We start from the raw sequence: 19,728 nt of genomic DNA, 5'->3' as shown, positions 1-19,728 counted from the left end.
GCTTAACGCCTGAACTTTTAAAAGTACAGACAATACCACAAATGTGGCTATTTCATGGATCTCAATTTAATAAAGCCAGCAAATCCACTGAAACCTCCAGAGTTTTGAGATTCTCACTTCCTTTTACTTCTCTGTGTCAAGGCAAAGGGAATTTACTTGGATTTTGCAGGCATGCCTGCTTTCTGTTGTTTGTCAGCCAATGAAAAGTAGTGACAGCATTAAACATTATGAGGCTGATCCTGTTCCCATATTACTTGATAGTTTTGCCATTTGACTTAAATGGGTGCAAAATTCAAGCCCTTATATGTTCAAAAACTTGCCATGCTGTTCAAATACAAACCGCAGGGAAACACAAAGAAAAAATAATCTTTGCACAGAACTTCTGCTGAACCAGGACACAAATTAGAAAGTACACTGAAAGCAACTATGCCAGAATAATTTTGAGCCTCACAGAGTGCACATCATTCAACCTGCATACTGAGTGCGTGATGGGGACATGGAACAGGTCCATGCATAACACAGCAGTTTTGCCACCCTTCACAACTTTATGACGACTCTTAGTATATTTGATGTCTTTCTAACAGTCCCATTGAGCAGGTGGACATGAAGTGTGGGGAACAGATGGAAGCAGTTAGATCTTGGACTCTCTCCTGCAACGTACTAGCTAGTGTAGCTGAATCAGAGCACAGAACTGGGTTAGTAATTTCCTGCTGGGACAGGCTGTCAATAAATTACTACCCTGAGGGAGGCACTGTGACAGTCACAGCTGCTTCTGCAGTGGAAATCTCTTGGTTTCAGGGATGCTGAAAGTCACAAGCAAACATTATGGCCTGCTTTGTATCCTATAAGCATATATATTTGATTTATAGCTTGTCAGCTTATATTCAAGCCTATCTTGAATATGGGAGTGCTGTGAGCAAGACAAGAAGAGTCATTCTTCTGCTCTACTCTGCACTGATTAGGACTCAATTAGAGTATTATGTCCAGTTTGGGGCACCACATTTCAAGAAAGATGTGGAGAAATTGGAGAAGATCCAGAGAATAAGGCAGCAGATCCAGATGGAATCACCACTGAAATCTCTGAAAATGGCAGACCTGTACAAATTTGCCAGCTTTACACGTTCATCCTTAAAATCTGAACAGAGGAGGAGATATCCAGTGAAATGAGGGAAAACCTGATTTTCACTCTCCTCCAGAAAAGGGATAAAGCAGACTGTGGAAACTATCGTGGTATCTTTCTCCAAGCAAATTTGTGGCACAGATCTTTGCAACTCACCTTCTGCCCTCATCAGAAGAAGTTTTATCAGTCACAGAGTAGTTTCTGACCATGTTGCAGAACTGTGGATATGATCTCTGTAGCAAGCATGGCAGCTGCACTGAAAGTGTCAGGAGCAAAACCAGCCACTGTATATGGCGCTCATTGCTCTAATTAAAGCCTTTGATTCAGTGAATTGCCACGCACTCTGGACTGTACTTTAGAAGACAGATATAAAATGATTGATTCCCTAGAGGGAGTCTTTCAAAGTACAAACAGGTCTGCATCATTACTCCAACCATGCTTGCAGTTTTTATTGCAGTCATTCTTTACCTAATTGCTGAGAAGCTCCCAGCTGGAATTGAAGCCATTTATGGAATGGCTGGAAAGCTGTTCTGGTTTAGCTGACTGAAAGCTAAGAGTAAAATTTCCACCTAATCTATCACGGAACTTCAGTATCTGAGAGATATTTAAAACTATCCTGAATGTTTTTGCTGATGCTTACACATTTCTTGGTCTCATGCTCAACATCAAAAAGAAAAAAAAGAGTGCTCCATCGGCCCTCTCCAAATGGGGTACCACGTGCGCCATCAATTAAAATACACTCATCCCTCATTAAATGAGCACTTTACTTACAAGTACTCACTAAAATGAGAGACATATGTTCACTAGATGAGTGAACTCTGAGCCCCGCTAATATAAGCCTTATTCCCCCTCCCCATGGCTCCAACCCCTCACAGCCGGCCCCTCCCGCCAGCCCCATAGACCCAACCCACCGCAGCCTGACATCCCCCGCCACCAACACTGCAGGCCCAACCCACCACAGCCTGACCCCCCTCACCCTCCGCCAGCCCCAACCTGCCGCAGCCTGCCATCCCCCCCCCCCGCTGGCCCCACAGCCCCAACCTACCACAGCCAGACATGCCCCCCAAACCAGCCTGTAGACCCAACTCGCCACAGTCTTAACCCCCTGCCAGCCCTGCAGTCCGAGCCTGCCACCATTCCCACAGACCCAATCCACCGCAGCCTGACTCCCCCGCCGGCACCTTAACCACCCCCATCCACCCCATGGGCCCAACCTGCAGCAGCCCGAAACCCCCCCCACAGACCCAACCCACCAAGCCTTAACACCCGCTCTCCCCAAGGACCCAACCTGCTGCAGCCTTAATGCCCCCTGTCCACCCCACAGACCCAACCTGCCACCAGGTTTTAACCCTTCCTCCCTCTCATGGCACCAAACTGCTCCCAGACTTTAACCCTCTCCAACCCCCGACAACCCAAGGTTCACATACCTTTCAAAAACAGTGCCACATGCTGCCACTCCTTCACCAAATTAGGAGCACTTGGAACCAGAGACTTTTACATGTATTTGAATGGTAATTTAGCATCCCTCTTATGAGTTTTCGCCTACGAGCACAAAGTTGGGAAGCAACTGTGCTCGTATAGCAAGGGATGAATGTAAATGCAGAAGTACTGGAGAATGTTGACCATTTCCTTTACCTTGGAAATCATTGCTCTTCCAAGGGAGATACTGATGCAGAAATCCAACAGTTATGGCACAGGGCTTTTGAAGATCACAACATTTGAACAGACATCAAGCTTCTTGCTTATCAAGCTGATATTCTCCCAACATTGTTGCATGGGTCTGAAACCTTGACAACATACAGACATCATTTGAAACTTCTTCCTAATCATAACTAAGAATACCAAATTCAGGCCACAATTCTGAGAAATAGGGCACATACATCCCAAAATGCTGATGGTTATTCTCCCATAAGTCAAACCAGCCACAAAAGTAACCTTCTGTATCATCATTCCCATTAGCAAAGCCTGTACTCCAGATGTTTAAGCAGAGAGGGCTTAACACAGGAAAGAGGCAAGAGAAGTGTTCCCAGCATCTTTTACAGCTTCTGCCATATGGAGGGAATCTCATTGCTCTTATTGGGGAAAATTACAGTAACAAGACATGCTAGTAGGGATAGCTCAGTAGTTTGAGCACTGACCTGCTATACCCAGGGTTGTGAGGGAGGCTTTTAAAATACCTGGTGCAAGCAGATTTAAAAAAAAAAAAAAAAAAAAAAAATTGGTCAGGGATGGTGATAGGTCCTGGTGTGAGGGCAGGGGACTAGACTCCATGACCTCTGAAGATTCCTTCCAGTTCTATGAGATTGGCTTATTTACATTTGAAGAAATAACAAGAAGTTCTGTAACACCTTAAAGACTAGTGGAAATACAAAGGCAGGTAGATATACAAGAAAATTACTGCAAATTACTGTCCATTGTAAATTGTGGTGATCAGCACAATGAACCATACTCAGTTCCACCCAACCTTCATACCCCACACTCAAGTCACAAAAGGAACAAAATGAATTTAATTAAACTGTACGACAACACCACAATAAACTAATTTTACAGCATAACATGGCTATTTTATAATTCACAGACATTATCTTCATTGTTACACATAAAGAAAAGTTAAAATCTGAACAGGTCAGTATCCACAGAGACATAGTGATAAGAACCTGAGTTTCCAAAACTTAGCAGACATTCATCCAAGCCTCAGTTGGAGTCTTTGGTCACCAACTGTATTGTCCGCTGAGACAAAAACAACATTCTCTCCACTTGCTTTCAGGAATCAGGGGTGAATGGTTGGGGAGACATGGGGGCCAGTAGTCACGTAACACTCCCCACAGGCACAGCCTGGAGAAGGGTTGGACAACCGTCCTGCCTCTTCCCACCCTTGCTCTGCTCCCACACCACCTCTTCCCCCCAGCTCCCTCCACTAAGAAACACATCCTGAGGGACTAGTGGGCGGAGGGGGGCTGATCAGCTGGGGTGAGTGGAGTAATGCCCCCACAGCTTGTTCTGCTTGCTGGGTGTGTCACTCTTCTCCCCACCAGTGAATGCAGGGGAAGTCCTGTCCCTCCCCACAAGCAAAACACTGGGAAAGCAGTGTGAGCTGGTGCCATGTTGCTCTGCTTCTCCTACCACTGCCAGTGGACTCCAGGCATCAGGCCCCCTGCTAGTTCCCTTGGATTCCCAGTAATTCTGGGCACACTGCGCTGGCAAACTTTACCCCTTTTGCCCATGATGTTTGGGTCCCTGTGCCTCTTCATGTCCCATCCCACCCACATCACCCCAGCAGGAATCTTCACTTGTAATCCAGGCAGACTCCTCCTTTGCTGAAATCACTATTAAGTGTACAGATTTTGAAAAATCCTGATGCAAAAAGGTTTAAAGGTTTAGAATCAGGGGAAACAACCTGCTTTATGCTCCTGGGCTCAGCATCTCTTATCTCAACACACAGGCACAAGGCAATGCAACTACCCGGATCACTTGTCTTCATGGAGTCTAACTTCAGCAACAATGAACTATTGGAGCATGCCCAAAACTATCACAGCTAACTGCAGAAGTTTGGAGTGCTAAATTTGCCCAGCAACAATGACCCAGACACAAACTCACCTCTACTTCCCCCCCAATGAGTCTTTTGAAGTCATAGCTCCCTAACAGGCTCATGGATCACACAAAAAAAAACAAACGGATAAATTACAGATAAAAACAGAAATTATAATTTTAAAAATGTGTTTGTCAGCCAAACAGGAATTACCTCACTCTAGTAAAGGAGCACAACTTCTCCACCTACAAATTACTTCTATAGTACTTTTACCAAAGTGTGTAGGTAAACCTCACATTACAAACAGCAGGAAGAAGACAGACAATCACATGTCTAAAGGTTATTCTAATTGCACCACAGAAGGCAGGAACTAAACAGAATTGCATTTTAGCTCCAGCTGATAAGAAGCTTGAAGAAACTTCCTTCAAGACACAGTATCTGATGAAGTGAGTCTGTGCTCACGCTCAAAACTTTTCTGTTAGTCTGTAAGGTGACACAGGACCCTTAGTTGCTGTTCCTTCAAGACAGTTACCATGTTGCCTATTTTCCAGCTGGAAATAGAGGATTTTTTTTCCTATCACAATCCATTTCAATGCTTCATTGGAATGTAAAAGAAGAGGGCCAGGAAACTCCAAGTTACCTATCAGAGACAAAGATATCCACCCTTTTGCCCCTTTGATTGCAGCAGGAAGAGAAGAATAGGTCCTGGCCAAGAAGCTCAGGCAGCCATTTTAAAGGAAACGCGGTGAGGATCTTGAAACCAGACTAGCTTGTTAAGTTTTAGTTATTAAAAACTGTAAGTCTTAACATTCCCTGATTCATACAGAACAAAACTTAGCATTTCAGGAAAAACAAAACAAAACATGTTTTTGGGGATAGTTGGGACTAGGAAGAATGCTGAGTCAATTGACCAGGCATTAATCAAGGCTGCTGGAAAACGGTGGAAGTCTATGATGTTGCCGGCAGGCCCCAGGACCCAAAGTACTGGACTAGATATAGAATGCATACTTGTTGCTAACTATGGGAATCTCAGGCAGAGAGCCACCTGAACAAGGGATTGGGGGGTTTCTTACGGTAACGGTGTAAGAAAGGTCACCTCTTAACTAGTTTAGATTGTACCTTGGCCAGATCTTCCACTTTCTGAGGCAGTGAAGGAACGGCACTTCAAGCAGTGCTGTAGACAAAAGCTGGAGTCTCTGCACTGCTTCACTAAACTTCATTCCACGGAAGCAGTTTACAACACTGAGAGCAGCCTTCAAGCTCCGTTTATGACAGACGCAAACACATTCCTTGCTTATGTAGTTGGTAAGGCTTTTTTTTCCTGCCGGAACACCACTCAGCGACATTCGAGCACTTTTTTCCCCCAGCGCCACCATTTTGTAAGGGGGCTCAGCTGCGCTCCTAGTTCGGGGTTGCGTGGGGTGCTGAAATGCGCCTCAGCAGAGCCGCACACGTGCAGCGGATTTTCCCGCGCTTACTCCAGCTGGTAGTCGCGCGGCTCCCGCTGCCTTAGTGCCTGCGGCCCTGCGTGGCTTTAGTTGGAGTGACTCCTGCGGCCCCAGGTTAGTAATTCGCCGGTATTCACCTGAGAGGACAGCTGAGGGTACCTGGCTCTTGGGAAAGGGGAGGGCGTTCAGTTGGGGGCGGGGTTGGAGGTACCTGGCCAGTTGGGGGGATGGGGCTACCTAGCTCTGAGAAAGCGAGAGGGCATTCAGTTGGGGGGTGCCTGGCACTTGAGACGGGGGGGCTGGAGGGGCTTGTCTTCGTGGGATGGGGTAGGGCATTTGTGAAGGCAGGTTAACTGGTACTTACCATTCTGAGGCAGACTCGTAAGAGGGGAACTAAATTCCTATTAAATTACATGTAACTTCATTACTCCAGCATTCAAATGAGTTGCAACCAAACACCAGGTGCAAGTGATCACTTGGGCATCACAGCAATGTAACCAGCTGTCAAGCAGGGGAGTGTTGAGGAAATTCAGAGTGAGGGTGTAAACCCTCTGGAGAGGCTGGGGGGCAGAGCAAGCTGTGTGGGGAAATCCCTGCATTTATTCCTGCCGTAACCAGTATTAAATTTAACAAGATGTTCTGAAGCCTGAGCTGTCCTCCCTAGTCACGAATGCTGTCTGTATCACACACCTGTGTTTGAGATAGCTCCCTGAATCCTGTGATTCAACAGACGTGCTTCTAGTGTCCTTTCATCCCTTTACGTTTTCTGCACTGGTTTCACTGGCTTAACAGATCTGCTGTGTCTGATTTTTTTTTCTTGCCAAACAAGGAACTTCTTATTTCTGCATATTGTCTTAGCCACCCAACTGGTACAATTCACTTATGGGAATACATAACTGAATAGTGAATTTTCGTGGCTACTTTCCCATACAATCAGATGAAAAGTATTATCACTGACTTTTCCAGCATACACTAACACCGGTGCTGGTCCTGAAAGTAAGCAGATTTCAGTCATGGGCATGGACAGATGGCAGAGAGCCTCAGCAGCACTCTTGCTCGGTTTTGTCTCTCTAATGTTCTCCATTACAGCATTTAGCAGCAGTTGCTGGTGTGAAGGCACAAGAAAAGTTGCAAAACCTTTTGTACAGATCAGGGGAAAGGGGCTCACTGCATTCGCCTCAGTAATTCTGATGTGAACAATAGCAATGCCGTTCAGTATATTTGGGAGACAGGCGATGACAAGTTCATTGACCGAAAGTTTCATGCTGGCATCTGGTATTCGTGTGAGGAGATTGTTAATGGGGAAGGTGAGTGACAACCAGACAAATTTACTTAAAAAACTGTTCAGCCAAAATGTTTCCTGATTATCTCCTGCTCCGTGTTGTCTTGATTCTGTAATGCTGTATGTTTGTTTGAGGGGGTAAGTTATAGTCATAAGGGTGCTACTTCTCCAGGAGAAGATCCAAAATATAAATAAGGATCGGAAAGAAACACATTCAAACAAACCCTTAGAAATAACTGTTGAGGTTTAGAATGACAGACTGCAGTATGGATTCTCAATCTGAGTGATTAGCAGTGGATGGTTAGATGAGCATTAATTGATTAAGAATACCTCTGTTAGAAATTAACAGGATTTGCTCTTCCAGTCAGAGCAGCAAATTAAAAACTTTTTTATGAGAGAGGAGGTTTGAGATTGTTTTTACTTTTCTGATATCAGTAAATTGGCTTAAAATAAACATGTCTGATGGAAATAATGTCTTTAGATCCCTGACTGCAAAATAGGAAGGGTGGTGCCATTTCTTAGTGTAAAATGTGATGTTAATGTGTGTATCATGTTAATCTACAATAGATTCTGTGCTGATACTATAGAAATGTGAGGAGAGTTTCCTAGGTAAAAAATGTCAAGAGAATCCCGTTTGGTGCTAGCAATGGCATTTTATTGTTAAGAGAATCCCTTTATTATTTTCTTCCTGAGTTTCCTCATTCTCGGTGCTTCCCCTTAATGAGATGAAACTTGTCATCATGATGCTCTTATTCCTAAACAATAGAGGAGCATGTATTTCTCCCTGCTGAAAAATAACTTGTTCATTTATTAATCATAAATAGTTATCAAGTGTATGATCTAGCACTACTCTGAGTAACATTAAATACCAAGATGGCATAGAATGAAATTAATTTGCAGTAAACTGAAAGTGCTGATTGATCTTTGTAAAGTAAGACTCTTTATCTAGTGCGAGTATAGTATGCAGTATAAGTACATGATCACGCACAGAAGACCCCAATTTAATAAAGGGCAAATTCACAATTGTTTGGGAACTTGAATTCTGAATGTCCTGACCTTTGTGTAGTTTTTATCATAAGTTTAGTGTTACGTGCACTTAGTTTGGACAGGAAAATATAGTGCACGGTATACTTAAAACAAGAGCTCCCCTGAAGGGCAGTTTTAAACTATAACAAGCAGTGTGTTTATACATGTATTCAGTAAAATCTTTCTTGCTAATCTGAATACAAGAGTACATTTTGCCTTTCTTGCATTATAGTCATTTAGTTCTACATTTAATTTTAAACTTTAAATTTTTATATGTCTTTTAGGTGAGAAATGTAGAAGTTTTATCAGTCTGACGCCACCTGCAGATCAGGGTAAATATATTTCCACTATTTCAGGGTGCTATACCTTTCCGGCTTTACATTTACCCTTCCAAGTACTTTCCCCTTTGTGCCTTTGGAAATCTCCTCTTAGTCTCTTAGGAAGGTTTTGGGGGGTTTATATGGGTTTTCCAAATGTCAAGATGAGGCCCAAACCTGATATAAGGGTGGGATTCCAAAGCATTGGATGTGAATTTTTTTTTAAATATATTCAGACATTGCTCTGCTCAGCATTGCACTGCCTAACCCCTCAAAGTGTGCCTTCCTATGAAATCCTCATCACCAAGGTAAGCGCCATACAGCACATGGAGAGAATTTCATGCCCAAGAAAGGAATTCTGGGGAATGAGGAAGGTAGACTGGACCTCCTAAGCAAGCCAGCCTGGCATGTAATGCTGAGAAGGGCAGAGAAGCTCTTAGGTGCCTAAGAGGCTATCCTGGTACACCTGGCAAACAGGTCAGTGAGAGGCATCTCCTTCCTCTGATGATCCTCTGCTTGGAGTCAGGCACCTAGACTAGGCCACCCACTCAGATAGTCCATGTCCCAGCAGCCAAAACTATATATTTATGTCTCTCCTGGTTATGCTAATAGCTCTCTCGCACTCACCATAGGTTTCCTTGTGACCCTGGCTGTCTTTTGTGTAGATGCTGTACTGCCCTCCAACTCTCAGTGGCTTGCCTCCAGCCTTCCTGGTGTGGGTTCTGACAGGTATAAAATTTTAAGCATGGTCAGAGCATACCTACTGGATCATGACCTTTTGCAGAAATTGGCATTTCCATGCCTAGTTTAAGATTCCCATTTAGGGCTTCCCATACTGGTGTGGAGCTAGTCTACAGAAACTAAGCCACTCTGCATTGGATAGGGAAAGATGGAAGGAAATAGTGAGAGAAGCATCAGACACCAATGGGTGCTGAGCCCACGGTTATTGATGATGATGATGATGATATCTGGGGCTTTAGCTTGAGCTAGGGCTCTGAGCTGCTCAGAAGAACACAGGATGTAGGACCAGAAGGATAACCCTAGGTCATGAAGTCCAGTCCTCTGCTACTGCAGGCAAACCCATCACATAACTTTATTCATTAACATACCACCCTGTTCACTAATTGCAGGTGGCATCAGGGCTTAAAGGTGGAAACATGAGTGCTGAGAGGACTTAAGTAGCTACATGATTTAGGCAGCAGCTGAGTACTGGTTTTGAAAATGTTAATGTCACCTGAATACCTTTCAGCATCTGTATGTTAGAAAGAGCCAGTCACTTTTGAAAATGAATTTGACAAACTGTACCCAGGTCCTCTGGGAATGAGGTGGGCAAAGAGAGCATTTATCCTGGATCCCAGAAATTCAAAAGAACCCAGTGCTCCCAAGTGCCACTGCTACCACAGGAGCATTGATGGCCAGAGCTCCAGACCCTTTAAATCACAGCAGAAATGCCACATGGTATGCTACAGGCAGTTCTGAGGGCTTCATGGGGGAAGGAGAGGAGGGTGGCATGGCATGCTCCTGTTGGTGCTGAGGGCTGACTTCCCCACCCCATGCACCAAATTTCTGTTGGAGGTCCTTCCCCTTCCAGGAGAGCAAAGCCACTCCTCCCCCCTTGTTGAGGGGCCAGCAAGTCTGTTGGTTTTCCTGTCTGTATCACAGAGTAGAACCCTGTAACCTCTCTGTTCCACAATTATGTGGTTGTGATATTTCTTACAAAAATGCCAAGTAAGATTCTATATGCAAGAAAGCAGTAAAGTAGCACTTTAAAAACTAACAAAATAACTTATTAGGTGAGCTGTCATGGGACAGACCCACTTCTTCAGACCATAGCCATACCAGAACAGACTCAATATTTAAGGTACAGAGAACCAAATCAGAAAAAAAAATTATCAAGGTGAACAAATCAGAGTAGAGGTGCAGGGGAGTCAAGAATTAGATTAAGCAAGTATGCCATCTCCTTTGGTGCCACTGAAGAACTAGCAGCCGACATCTCACAACATATCTCAACAATACCCAAATTGCAAAATCTTGCAACTATATACACATTAATGATATATGTATTTTGACAGAATGACTAGTTTCAGCAAATCATCACCTTGCATATAGACTAGTAACAGAGAGAAAGCTGTGCTAGTCTGTGTATTATCAAAACAGAAAAGCAATAAAGTAGCATTAAATACCCATTGACCAGCTGGGGAATTGTAAACAAGCAATTAAATAAGAGAGAGCTGAGGGACACGGATTAAGATAAGGAAGAAATAAGGGACAGTGGCATCATGAGATCACCTCTCTTTTCTTCCACCTACTCTGAAGGCATCCAGAACGTCTAAAAGAAAATTGCTCCCATTTAAAGTTAGAGAACACCTCCTTCCAAGTGCAGGTTCAGCACCTGCCAGGAACTTTTGGAACACTCGTGGGTTAAAAGTTCCATTGTCAGAGCAATTTGTTAATGATTGCTATGTGTTTAGTAACCATTGCAACCCATACAATCAGATGCAGGTGGGAACAGTTATCAGTACACTATCTAGAGAAGCCCTAGTTTGGGCATCAGCCATCTTGGAATATGTTAACACTGTGCTTGGCCATTTGGAGGACTTCATCTGCTCCTTGTCAATGACCCTCAACCAAGTCTGTACATTTGAAGTGGGCCTGTAGTTCCTCATCTAGCATTAGTGACCTGTCCCCATGTTCACAGTCCACTTCCAGAGACTGACCACCAGTATGCCATGGAATGAGTTAGCTTAAATCTGTAATTTTAACTGAGGGTTGAATGACACTTTAAAGGATAATCTAGCTCTGATCAGCACCTTGCTGAGCTTGTACCCTACTTCAGACTCTTTTAGCTGCTTGATCATTGCCTTGAAAAGAAAGAAGCTTCCAACCATTCATAGCCTAGCATGCAGGGGGACCAATATGTGCCCTTATCCTACTTCTGGACCTCATCCCATGCAGAGTGACAGGAATTCATCACAGACCAACAGAAGGATTACTTGTGACAAATGGCACTGCAGAGAAAACGGGCATTTCATATCAGGTTCATCCACAACTCCAGAGCTACTGTAATACCAGAAAACAACCCCATCCAGTCAGGGAGAGAGCTCACATTTGGACCTAATCTAGAGATCAAGCTCCCTGGATGGTTCCACTCTGCTGCCCCCGTGCATCATTGAAGCACCACCAACTACACCAGCAGATTCCCCACTATCTCCAAGTCCTAGCTATACCTGAAGTAAGTGGTACCCTGCTTGCACTGATCATCTTTGGGTTTTCTGGAAACTTTATGGCCTTCACCTTGTCTGCATCCAAGCAGAGGAAATATGTCCCAGAGTCAGTGGAGACTTTTGAGGGTAGTATGCTGACTCCAACAAATTTGCCACAATACAGCGCCTGTCTAAGTCAAGATTGAAGACAACCAGGAAATCATGCTGTTTTACCTTCTCCTGATGATCAGTAAGCTTATAGAATGGATTGCTAAAGCAAAGGTCTTCATCAAGCTTGACCCACCTGGTACATACAACTTGGTTTATATCCAGGAGGGTTACAAATGGAAGTTAGCTTTCTACACCATGTATGACCACTATGAATACCTGATTATGAGCTCTGGCCTTCCCAAAAGCATAGCCACATTCCAATATTTTGTGAATGATAACTGCAGAGATGTAGACCAGTTCATTCTGATCTATTTAGATGATCTTCTTGGAAAACTAAACTGTGTGCAACCAGCATGTCTGACAAGTGCTGGAACACGTTTTGAAAAACAGTCTGTATGCCAAATAAGAAAAATGGTGATTTTTGATAAAACATGTTTTGGCAATACAACAGTATGATGTGGATGGAAAACAGCTCCTTCACTTTCTAATAAGCCTTTTTGTTGACAGCCTTGCAGGGAGTTCCTTCACTTGCTGTATGGCTGCCTCTGTCACGGCCATTAACAGATATACAAAAACTATTTTGGAATTCAAGCACAAACAAAAAAAGCTGGAGAGAAGTTTAAAAAATAAATACAAGTTTCCAGATCTTAGAACTCCAGAGAAAGCTTGGAATATGTATGTCAGCTCTTTTCATACCACTACAGAGGACTTGGTGTATCAGTTAAAGGACATCCATAATCCAGACAGAATTTCAGTCTTTGTAGATTTAAACAATATCCCTCAGCCAAACTGTGATGAGTATAGTTAAATGTTATACAATAGATATTAATTAAAATGAACAGGTAGTATGCTTTATTTTTCCATAAAGTATAATGCTTTTATCAATGCATCAAGCGAGGCATAGTGTTTGGGGAACTGATTCTGAAAGACTAGTTCATGAAAGGCAATAAGACAGATTCTCCATTGTCCTGTATCTTTTACACTCCTTTACATGTGTACAAAGTGTGTGTGACACTACTACATCAGAATAGAACTGGCTTATATCCATCTTATTAGGACAATGGCAACAAAGATTCTGGCTTACAATTTGGTCCAGAGATGGAATAGTTATTGTCATTAACGATGCACCCTTCCAGCCAAATTCAGCACATTTCATGCTACATGGATTACTTTCACCATTAGAATGATGGTAGAATTTGATGCCTAGAGCCAAGTTGGAAGTGAAAGGGTGGAGGTGTGCAAGTTGAATGAGAAACCCATGCTGTGAGTGCTGGTGAAATGACCTGACATGTTACAATGGCTGTGATGGTGCTGCAGGCACAGAGGTCTGTGCAAAGTTCTGGTTCCCCCTTCTTTAAGGACCTGTAAGGAGAAGTGGACAGGATTCAAGTCTTAGAAAGATTTCCTTATGAGGAGAGCTTGTTGAGTATATAAAAGAGACTGACAAGAATGGATGCGCTAGAAATATACAAACTTGGGAATGTTCTAAAGATTGGGTGCCTCCATTTACTTAAGAACAGAAGGGATAGCTCAGTAGTTTGAGCATTGGCCTTGTAAACCTAGCATTGTGAGATCAATCCTTGAGAAGGTTGTTTGGGGCAAATAAATTTAAAAAAAACCCCACACATCTGTCAAAGATGGTACTTGGTCCTGCCTAGAGTGCAGGGGACTGGACACAGTGACCTCCGGAGTTGTCTTCTGGGTCTATTAAAAACAATATAAAGGCAAAACATTAAAATGGTCTAAATATGCTTTTATACTTAGTCATTTAATTAATGTGGATATTTCTCAGCAGATAGAGAAGATCTCCTTAAAGGTCTTAAAAATTAGATGTCCCTGTGGATAATTATTACATCCACAGTTACATTTGATAGGGGAAAAATAAGAGTGAGAGAAATCCTTGCCTTTGAGTAAGTAGGTCACCTGATAAATGACAAGGGTTAGTGAAGAACACTCTCTGTGAGATAGGTATTCCAAAACTGTCTGCTACAGAAGTTTCTTGTACCTGTTTCTGAAGCTCATAGAGCTTGTTACGTCAAGAAAGGAACTTGACAAAATGAACCCTGAGCTGATCAGATGTAGAGATCCCTGTACATAGAGACTGCATGGTTGGGTGGATTCTTGCCTATTTCTAAAAAGGCAGCTTTGGAAACATGAAACTCTTTTTTTACTTGCTGAGCAATGATGTGAATGAGAAGCTGAGGGGGGAAAAAGAGGCATCAGCCATGCTTACCATACAATATGCGCCACGCCTAGAAAATTTCTGTGTCCTGATGGATCCATTAAGCTCCCATTGTATACATTACATCTCCTGTGCTAGGGTTTTGAGCCTATAAAGGCACAGGCTGTAAAACCCATGGTGCAAGTGGGCTGGTACAGTACATGGTCAGTAGTCCATACATGTCTGCTATTTTTAGCCAGTGCAGCATACTGGAAAGACTCCCTACTGGCCACCCCCAGCCCCTCCACAGGCTGCTGTGTCTCTGTGTCCAGACTTAGGACCCAGGGCATAGTGCTGGAAGTGCTATGATAGTTGGAGGAACTGCCAGCATTCTACTCCTTTCACTGCTGCCCCTCCCAATGGGGAAAGGAGCAGAACTCCCAGTCCTGCCCTCTGAGCCCTGTACATAGATGTGGCAACTCTAAAGTAGGGAAGTGGGAAGAGCTGGTAGTTTTGCACCTTTCCCTGTTGGGAGGAAGAGCAGGAAAAGGAACAGAACACAAGCAGCTGCCATTCTAATCTCAGCCGTGCCCCCTAGTATCCCCATGGAGTTCTGTTTCTGCGTACAAAGGTGGAGGAGTACTGGCTATTCTACTCCTTTCCCCACTGTTTCCTCTCAGTAAGGAAAAGAGCAGGACTCCCAAACCTGCCCCTCCATAGAGCTGTCTTGTCTCTGTACAGGGCTGGAGCGTGAAGCTGGGACTTGTGCTCCTTTCTCTGCTGGGAGGAGCAGTGGGGAAAAGGAGAAAAATTGCCATTAGTTCCTCTAGTTGCTGTACCACCCCTACCACCTGCACTTCCTCCCCTTAAGTAACATGGATTAGCGAGGGGAGGGGAAGAGCATGGGGATTGTGGGCTGATTGTAGGTTGGGGGTCCCGTGGGGAGGTCATGCGCCCTCCCTTAGATGGTGTGTCCTCTGTTAGAAGGGAATCACTATGAAACCATTACGTACACAGAATTCCTCAGTATTGCTTGAAACACTGTATAAGAATCTGGAGGACACTTATGAGTTGCACCAGTTATGCTATGTTAAGTATCTGCAGAAATGTTATAATTTGCTAGATATGATAGTCTGGGTTATGTGTTTGTATCTTGCATTACAGACATGTATGTATGCCTTCATTACAAACTTGTGTTACACTTCTGGGTGATACCCCCAGATAGTGTGGCATCAGCACTACCTACCCTGCTTGACTTCCCATCAATGACCATCAATGGTCTTTATTCCTGCTTCTTATTTGTGGAGTAACTTTTCTACAATGAAACTCTGAACAAAGGACTGAATAGTCAGTCCAAGCTGTTGGTATGTTCCAGAGGGACTTTCAAGCCAGAAAGCTCACCAATACTGCTAAGAAGTTGATACATGGACTTTGCATCTTTGTACGTATGCATTTATGATTTCGCCTCTTGTTATTTTTCTTCTTTGTAATAAGACTCTAATTTTAGATGGTAAAACACTGGCAGGCAGTGTGGTATTTTAGGTAAGATCCAAACATATACTGACCTGGTAATGGCCTTTTGAGGTCAGAAGAAATTTTTTTATACATGAGAACAATTTTAAAATATTGTCTTACTGTACTGGACGTAGATGCTTTTTGGGGGCCCAAAAACTGGAATGTAATAAAGGATATCGGATTTCTCTTTTGCTTCTTGATAACAAGTGGGGAGATCAGAAGCACAGTTTGACTGGTTGGGGAATTTAACTTCAGCATTACCCAACAGCCTCAGGAGTACCTGGTCTCCCTTTTGCAGCCTTCCCTGATCTTGGCATTTCCCATCCTTAGGCACCAGAGGTCACAGCACTGAGCAAACATTTTCACTTATTCAGGCAACAAGCCACTTCAGGAAATATATATATTTTTAAATAGCATCCTTTGTGGCCTCTGGCAGCAGCATCACTATGTCCTAGTTCAGTTTCACAGAGTAGAATGGATATCAGCATCATTTTCATTGCTTTTTACTGTTAACTTGGATGCCCCTTTCTGTTGTTTATGGTATTCCCCTCTTTCTGCTATCTGACACTGGACAGTTCATATACAGCCTGATTCACATGGGTGCTGTTGCACCAATGTAGATTAAATAAATTGACCCATAGAGTCAAACGTCTTAATACTTCCCAATCAGGGACATGATCTGGTTGGTCTGAGTAGGTCCGTCTCCTGTAATGGTTTGCCTCCAGGTGAACAGAACTGTCTGGAACATCTTATCTTTTGTACTAATGCCATGCAGTACAGTTGATTTGAAGATCAGAGAACAAGTAAAGAGTTAAAGAGAGATGATGGGGAACAGAAAAAGACACAAAAAGGAGGGAAAGACAAAGTAGGATCTCACATGAATCAGGTTGTGGTCCTTGCTGCTGCAGCAATGACAGTCAAGGATCCTCAGTGGACTAAAAGGTAAAAATCCTGCTGTGGCAGCCACAGTAGAAATAGGTTCCTTCCTTTTCTTCCTCATGCCACATTTTAAGTGCCTCCAAAAGAGTGATGAGTTGAATGGTCTATTCTTTCTTTCATTATTTTGTCCTAGGCAATTGCCAAAATACCGATTTTTGGCCCCACTGATTTCTGGTTCCCTACTCCTCTTGTTTATTAGTCATAATCTTAATACTGCCCTGAAATGGTATCATAGACCTCTGTTTAAATTCAATCTTTTTGTCTCATTGCATGTGTTTTTACAAAGTAACCATATACCAGGTAGTAGTAACAATTAATGAACCTTTAGCCATTTTTCACCAATTACATTTACAGTTAAAGTTAGCCTGGGAAATATAAAGGAGTGGATTATTCAGAACTCAATAAATAATTAAAGGAGGGAAATATAATTTATGCAAATTAAATGGGTTTATGGAAAATAAGTCCTATAAAAGTAACTATCTTTTTTAATATTACAAATTTGGCTGATAACTAATAATGTTGATGTCCTAAATTTAGACTTCTCTAAGGCTTTTGACTTGGTACTACACAACATTTTGATTTAAAAACTAGTACAATTTAAAGTTAACATGGCATTGAGGCCATTAGGAGGATTTGCTTAGTAAAAATGCTTTTGTTCGTAATCAAGCCCAATGTAAGTAATTATTACCTGGGGAGGACTACCACTGCACATATCTCCGTTTCAGTGATAAAGGGGGCTTACCTGATGAACCCTCTCTGTGCAAAACTTCTGCAGAGAGAGAGAGAGTTATTTGGGGGTATGATCCCTTCTGAAGGTTGGTTTCCTGGGTGCTGGGCTCTAGCACTGTATCCTCCCAGAGCTGATGTAAATCAGTGCCTGCATTGCTCTGTGGGGGAGGGGAGGAATATCCCCAAATCTGTGCCTTGGCTGGGGGAGGCCAGAGGATCTGGCCCAGCAGGAAAGGGTGGTGGGGAGCCTCGGAGAACAAGGAGGTGGGTGTTGGTAGTATGATCGGCAAACATCCCAAGAGGCCTTCTGTCACCACACCCTGTTACAGGGAGGTTTAGATTGGACATCACAAAAAAAACAAAAAACCTCATATAACTGTCAGGGTGGTTAGTCACTGGAATAAATTTCCCACAGCAATCTGATTGGATTTCTTTAGCCAGTATCCCAAAGTGTCTTATTAGCATCCTCCTTTTGAAAGGGGGGGTGCTAGTGTAGACACAGCCAATATGAAGTAAAAAATGTCTCTTCCAAAGTAGTGATGAGAGTCTGCACCTCTATGCTCCAGCAGTGGGTGCACTGGAATTAGGTAGACTGAAGGCAGCTAGAGCGTGTCTGACCAAAGCGCACACACAGGAAAGGAGAAGATAGTTCCAGCTCATGTGGTAATGCAAGTACATCCATGGGAATTCTGCAACTTTGTAGTTTACAAAGGGTTTTAAAAATAGCTTTTCCAATATTGCCCATGTTATAACCATCTTGTCAGTGGTTTCCTGGAAGAGCCATTATTGAACTAGAAGTACTTTTGTCAGGGTGAAGTGACTACTTAGTTTGGAAAAATTACTGTGGTCACAATAACCAAGGACAGTGACAGCTGATTGAAAGTGTGGGGTGGGGTGGCTGGTTCTCGGGGAGGGAGGGCATTGGGTTACAGCAGGGGGCTGGGGGTACCTTGCTCTGGGGGAGTTGAGGGGTATTGGGTTACACTTGGGGGTACCTGGCTTTGCAGGAAGTGGGATTGGGTTAGAACAGGGGGTTGAGGCACCTGAGCCTCGGGGAGGGGAAGGGCATTGTCTCTCATATGCATTCTGCAAGTCTGGCAACCCCACTCAGGCCCCATGTGGGGTGGGCAGGGGGCGGTTAAGCCACCAGGGGGTGGCTCTGGACCTGCATGGGACAGTTAAGCTGCCTAAGGGCAGCTTAGGCTCCTGCGTGGAGGGGGCTGGGCCTTGGGGTGGATCGAGGCTTGAATTCCGCCACCTTTTTTTCTAGAAAAAAGCACTGTTGGCAGTAATGCAATTCTCTGAGAAATTTATAAAGCGCTAGTGGTCGGCTGATGTATTGTCTCACCTATTTGTTTAGTACCATTTGAGAGAAGGAGCTAGTCTTTCAGGACTTCAGAGATGCCCTGATTTGTACACAAATACAAGAGAAAGGTGACTGTGTGTGTTGTGATGACCATTGAGGCATCTCTCTGCTCTCTATGGCTGGTAAGAGCTGGGCACAGGTCCTTTACAACCGGCTTTTACTACATGTGGTCCAAAATGGCATTATTCCTGAAAGCCAGTGTGGATTTCTTGCCTCTTGAGGCACTGCTGACATGGTATTGACAGACAGACAGACGAGAAATATAGAGAGCCACAGCAGGACCTCAGTGTGATTTTTATCAAGTTGACCAAGGTGTTAGACACAACAGAAATGGGCTCTGGAAAATACTTGGGTGAACAGGCTGTCCTGAAAAATTTATCAACATTGTTCAGTCTTTTCATGGGCATACTTGGCCATATCCTTAACAAGGGAGCGACATCAGCACCGTTTGAAATATCAAATGGTACAGAGCAAGGATGTCCTTGATCCTCTTCTATGCAACATCTAATGATGCTGTTAGTTGTTTTTAAGGACTGCACATTGGGCATACCTATTGAGTTCTAAACAGATGGCAGCATTTTCCATACCCAGAGACTTCAGACTCACACTGAAGTGGTCACTACAATTATCCGTGACCCTCTCTTTGCTGATGACGGCGCATTGTTAGCTCATTCAGTGAAGGATGCACAGGAGCTTTTTGATCGCTTGGTTATTTCTGCTTACCCATTTGGTTTCACAGTGAGCCTTAAGGAGACAGAAGTTATCACAGAATCATAGAATTATACCTCAAACTGTTTGGAAAGAGTCCAGCACTCTAATGATCACTTCTGCTGGTAGCCCCTTCCGAAAGGGAGGGGTAGAGTAGCCATGGCCCATGTGTCTCATTTCTGCACATTTCAAAGGTGGGAAAATTGCCTTGTAA

At 43.6% G+C, this 19,728-nt stretch overlaps 2 protein-coding genes across 2 annotated transcripts in view; one reads left to right on the top strand and one right to left on the bottom strand.

Moving 5' to 3' along the window:
- Positions 1-511, bottom strand: part of GLP2R (glucagon like peptide 2 receptor) — an 82,541-nt gene extending 82,030 nt beyond the window's left edge. Inside the window, exon 1 of the mRNA XM_075014999.1 lies at positions 452-511. Coding sequence (XP_074871100.1) covers positions 452-511 — 60 coding nt within the window. The remainder of the gene's footprint in view (positions 1-451) is intronic.
- A 6,599-nt stretch (positions 512-7,110) lies between these two features.
- On the top strand, positions 7,111-12,904 carry GSG1L2 (GSG1 like 2). The gene is given in 5 exon segments (XM_075014998.1): positions 7,111-7,234; positions 7,237-7,404; positions 8,690-8,737; positions 9,388-9,451; positions 12,604-12,904. Coding segments are annotated over 5 exon segments (705 nt in total).
- The last annotated feature ends 6,824 nt before the right edge of the window (positions 12,905-19,728 follow it).

The sequence above is a fragment of the Carettochelys insculpta genome, chromosome 20 (genome assembly GCF_033958435.1).
Source record: "Carettochelys insculpta isolate YL-2023 chromosome 20, ASM3395843v1, whole genome shotgun sequence".
Lineage (NCBI taxonomy): Eukaryota > Metazoa > Chordata > Testudines > Carettochelyidae > Carettochelys > Carettochelys insculpta.
Note: the sequence above shows the minus strand (reverse complement) of the source record. Positions and strands in the feature narration are given on the sequence as shown.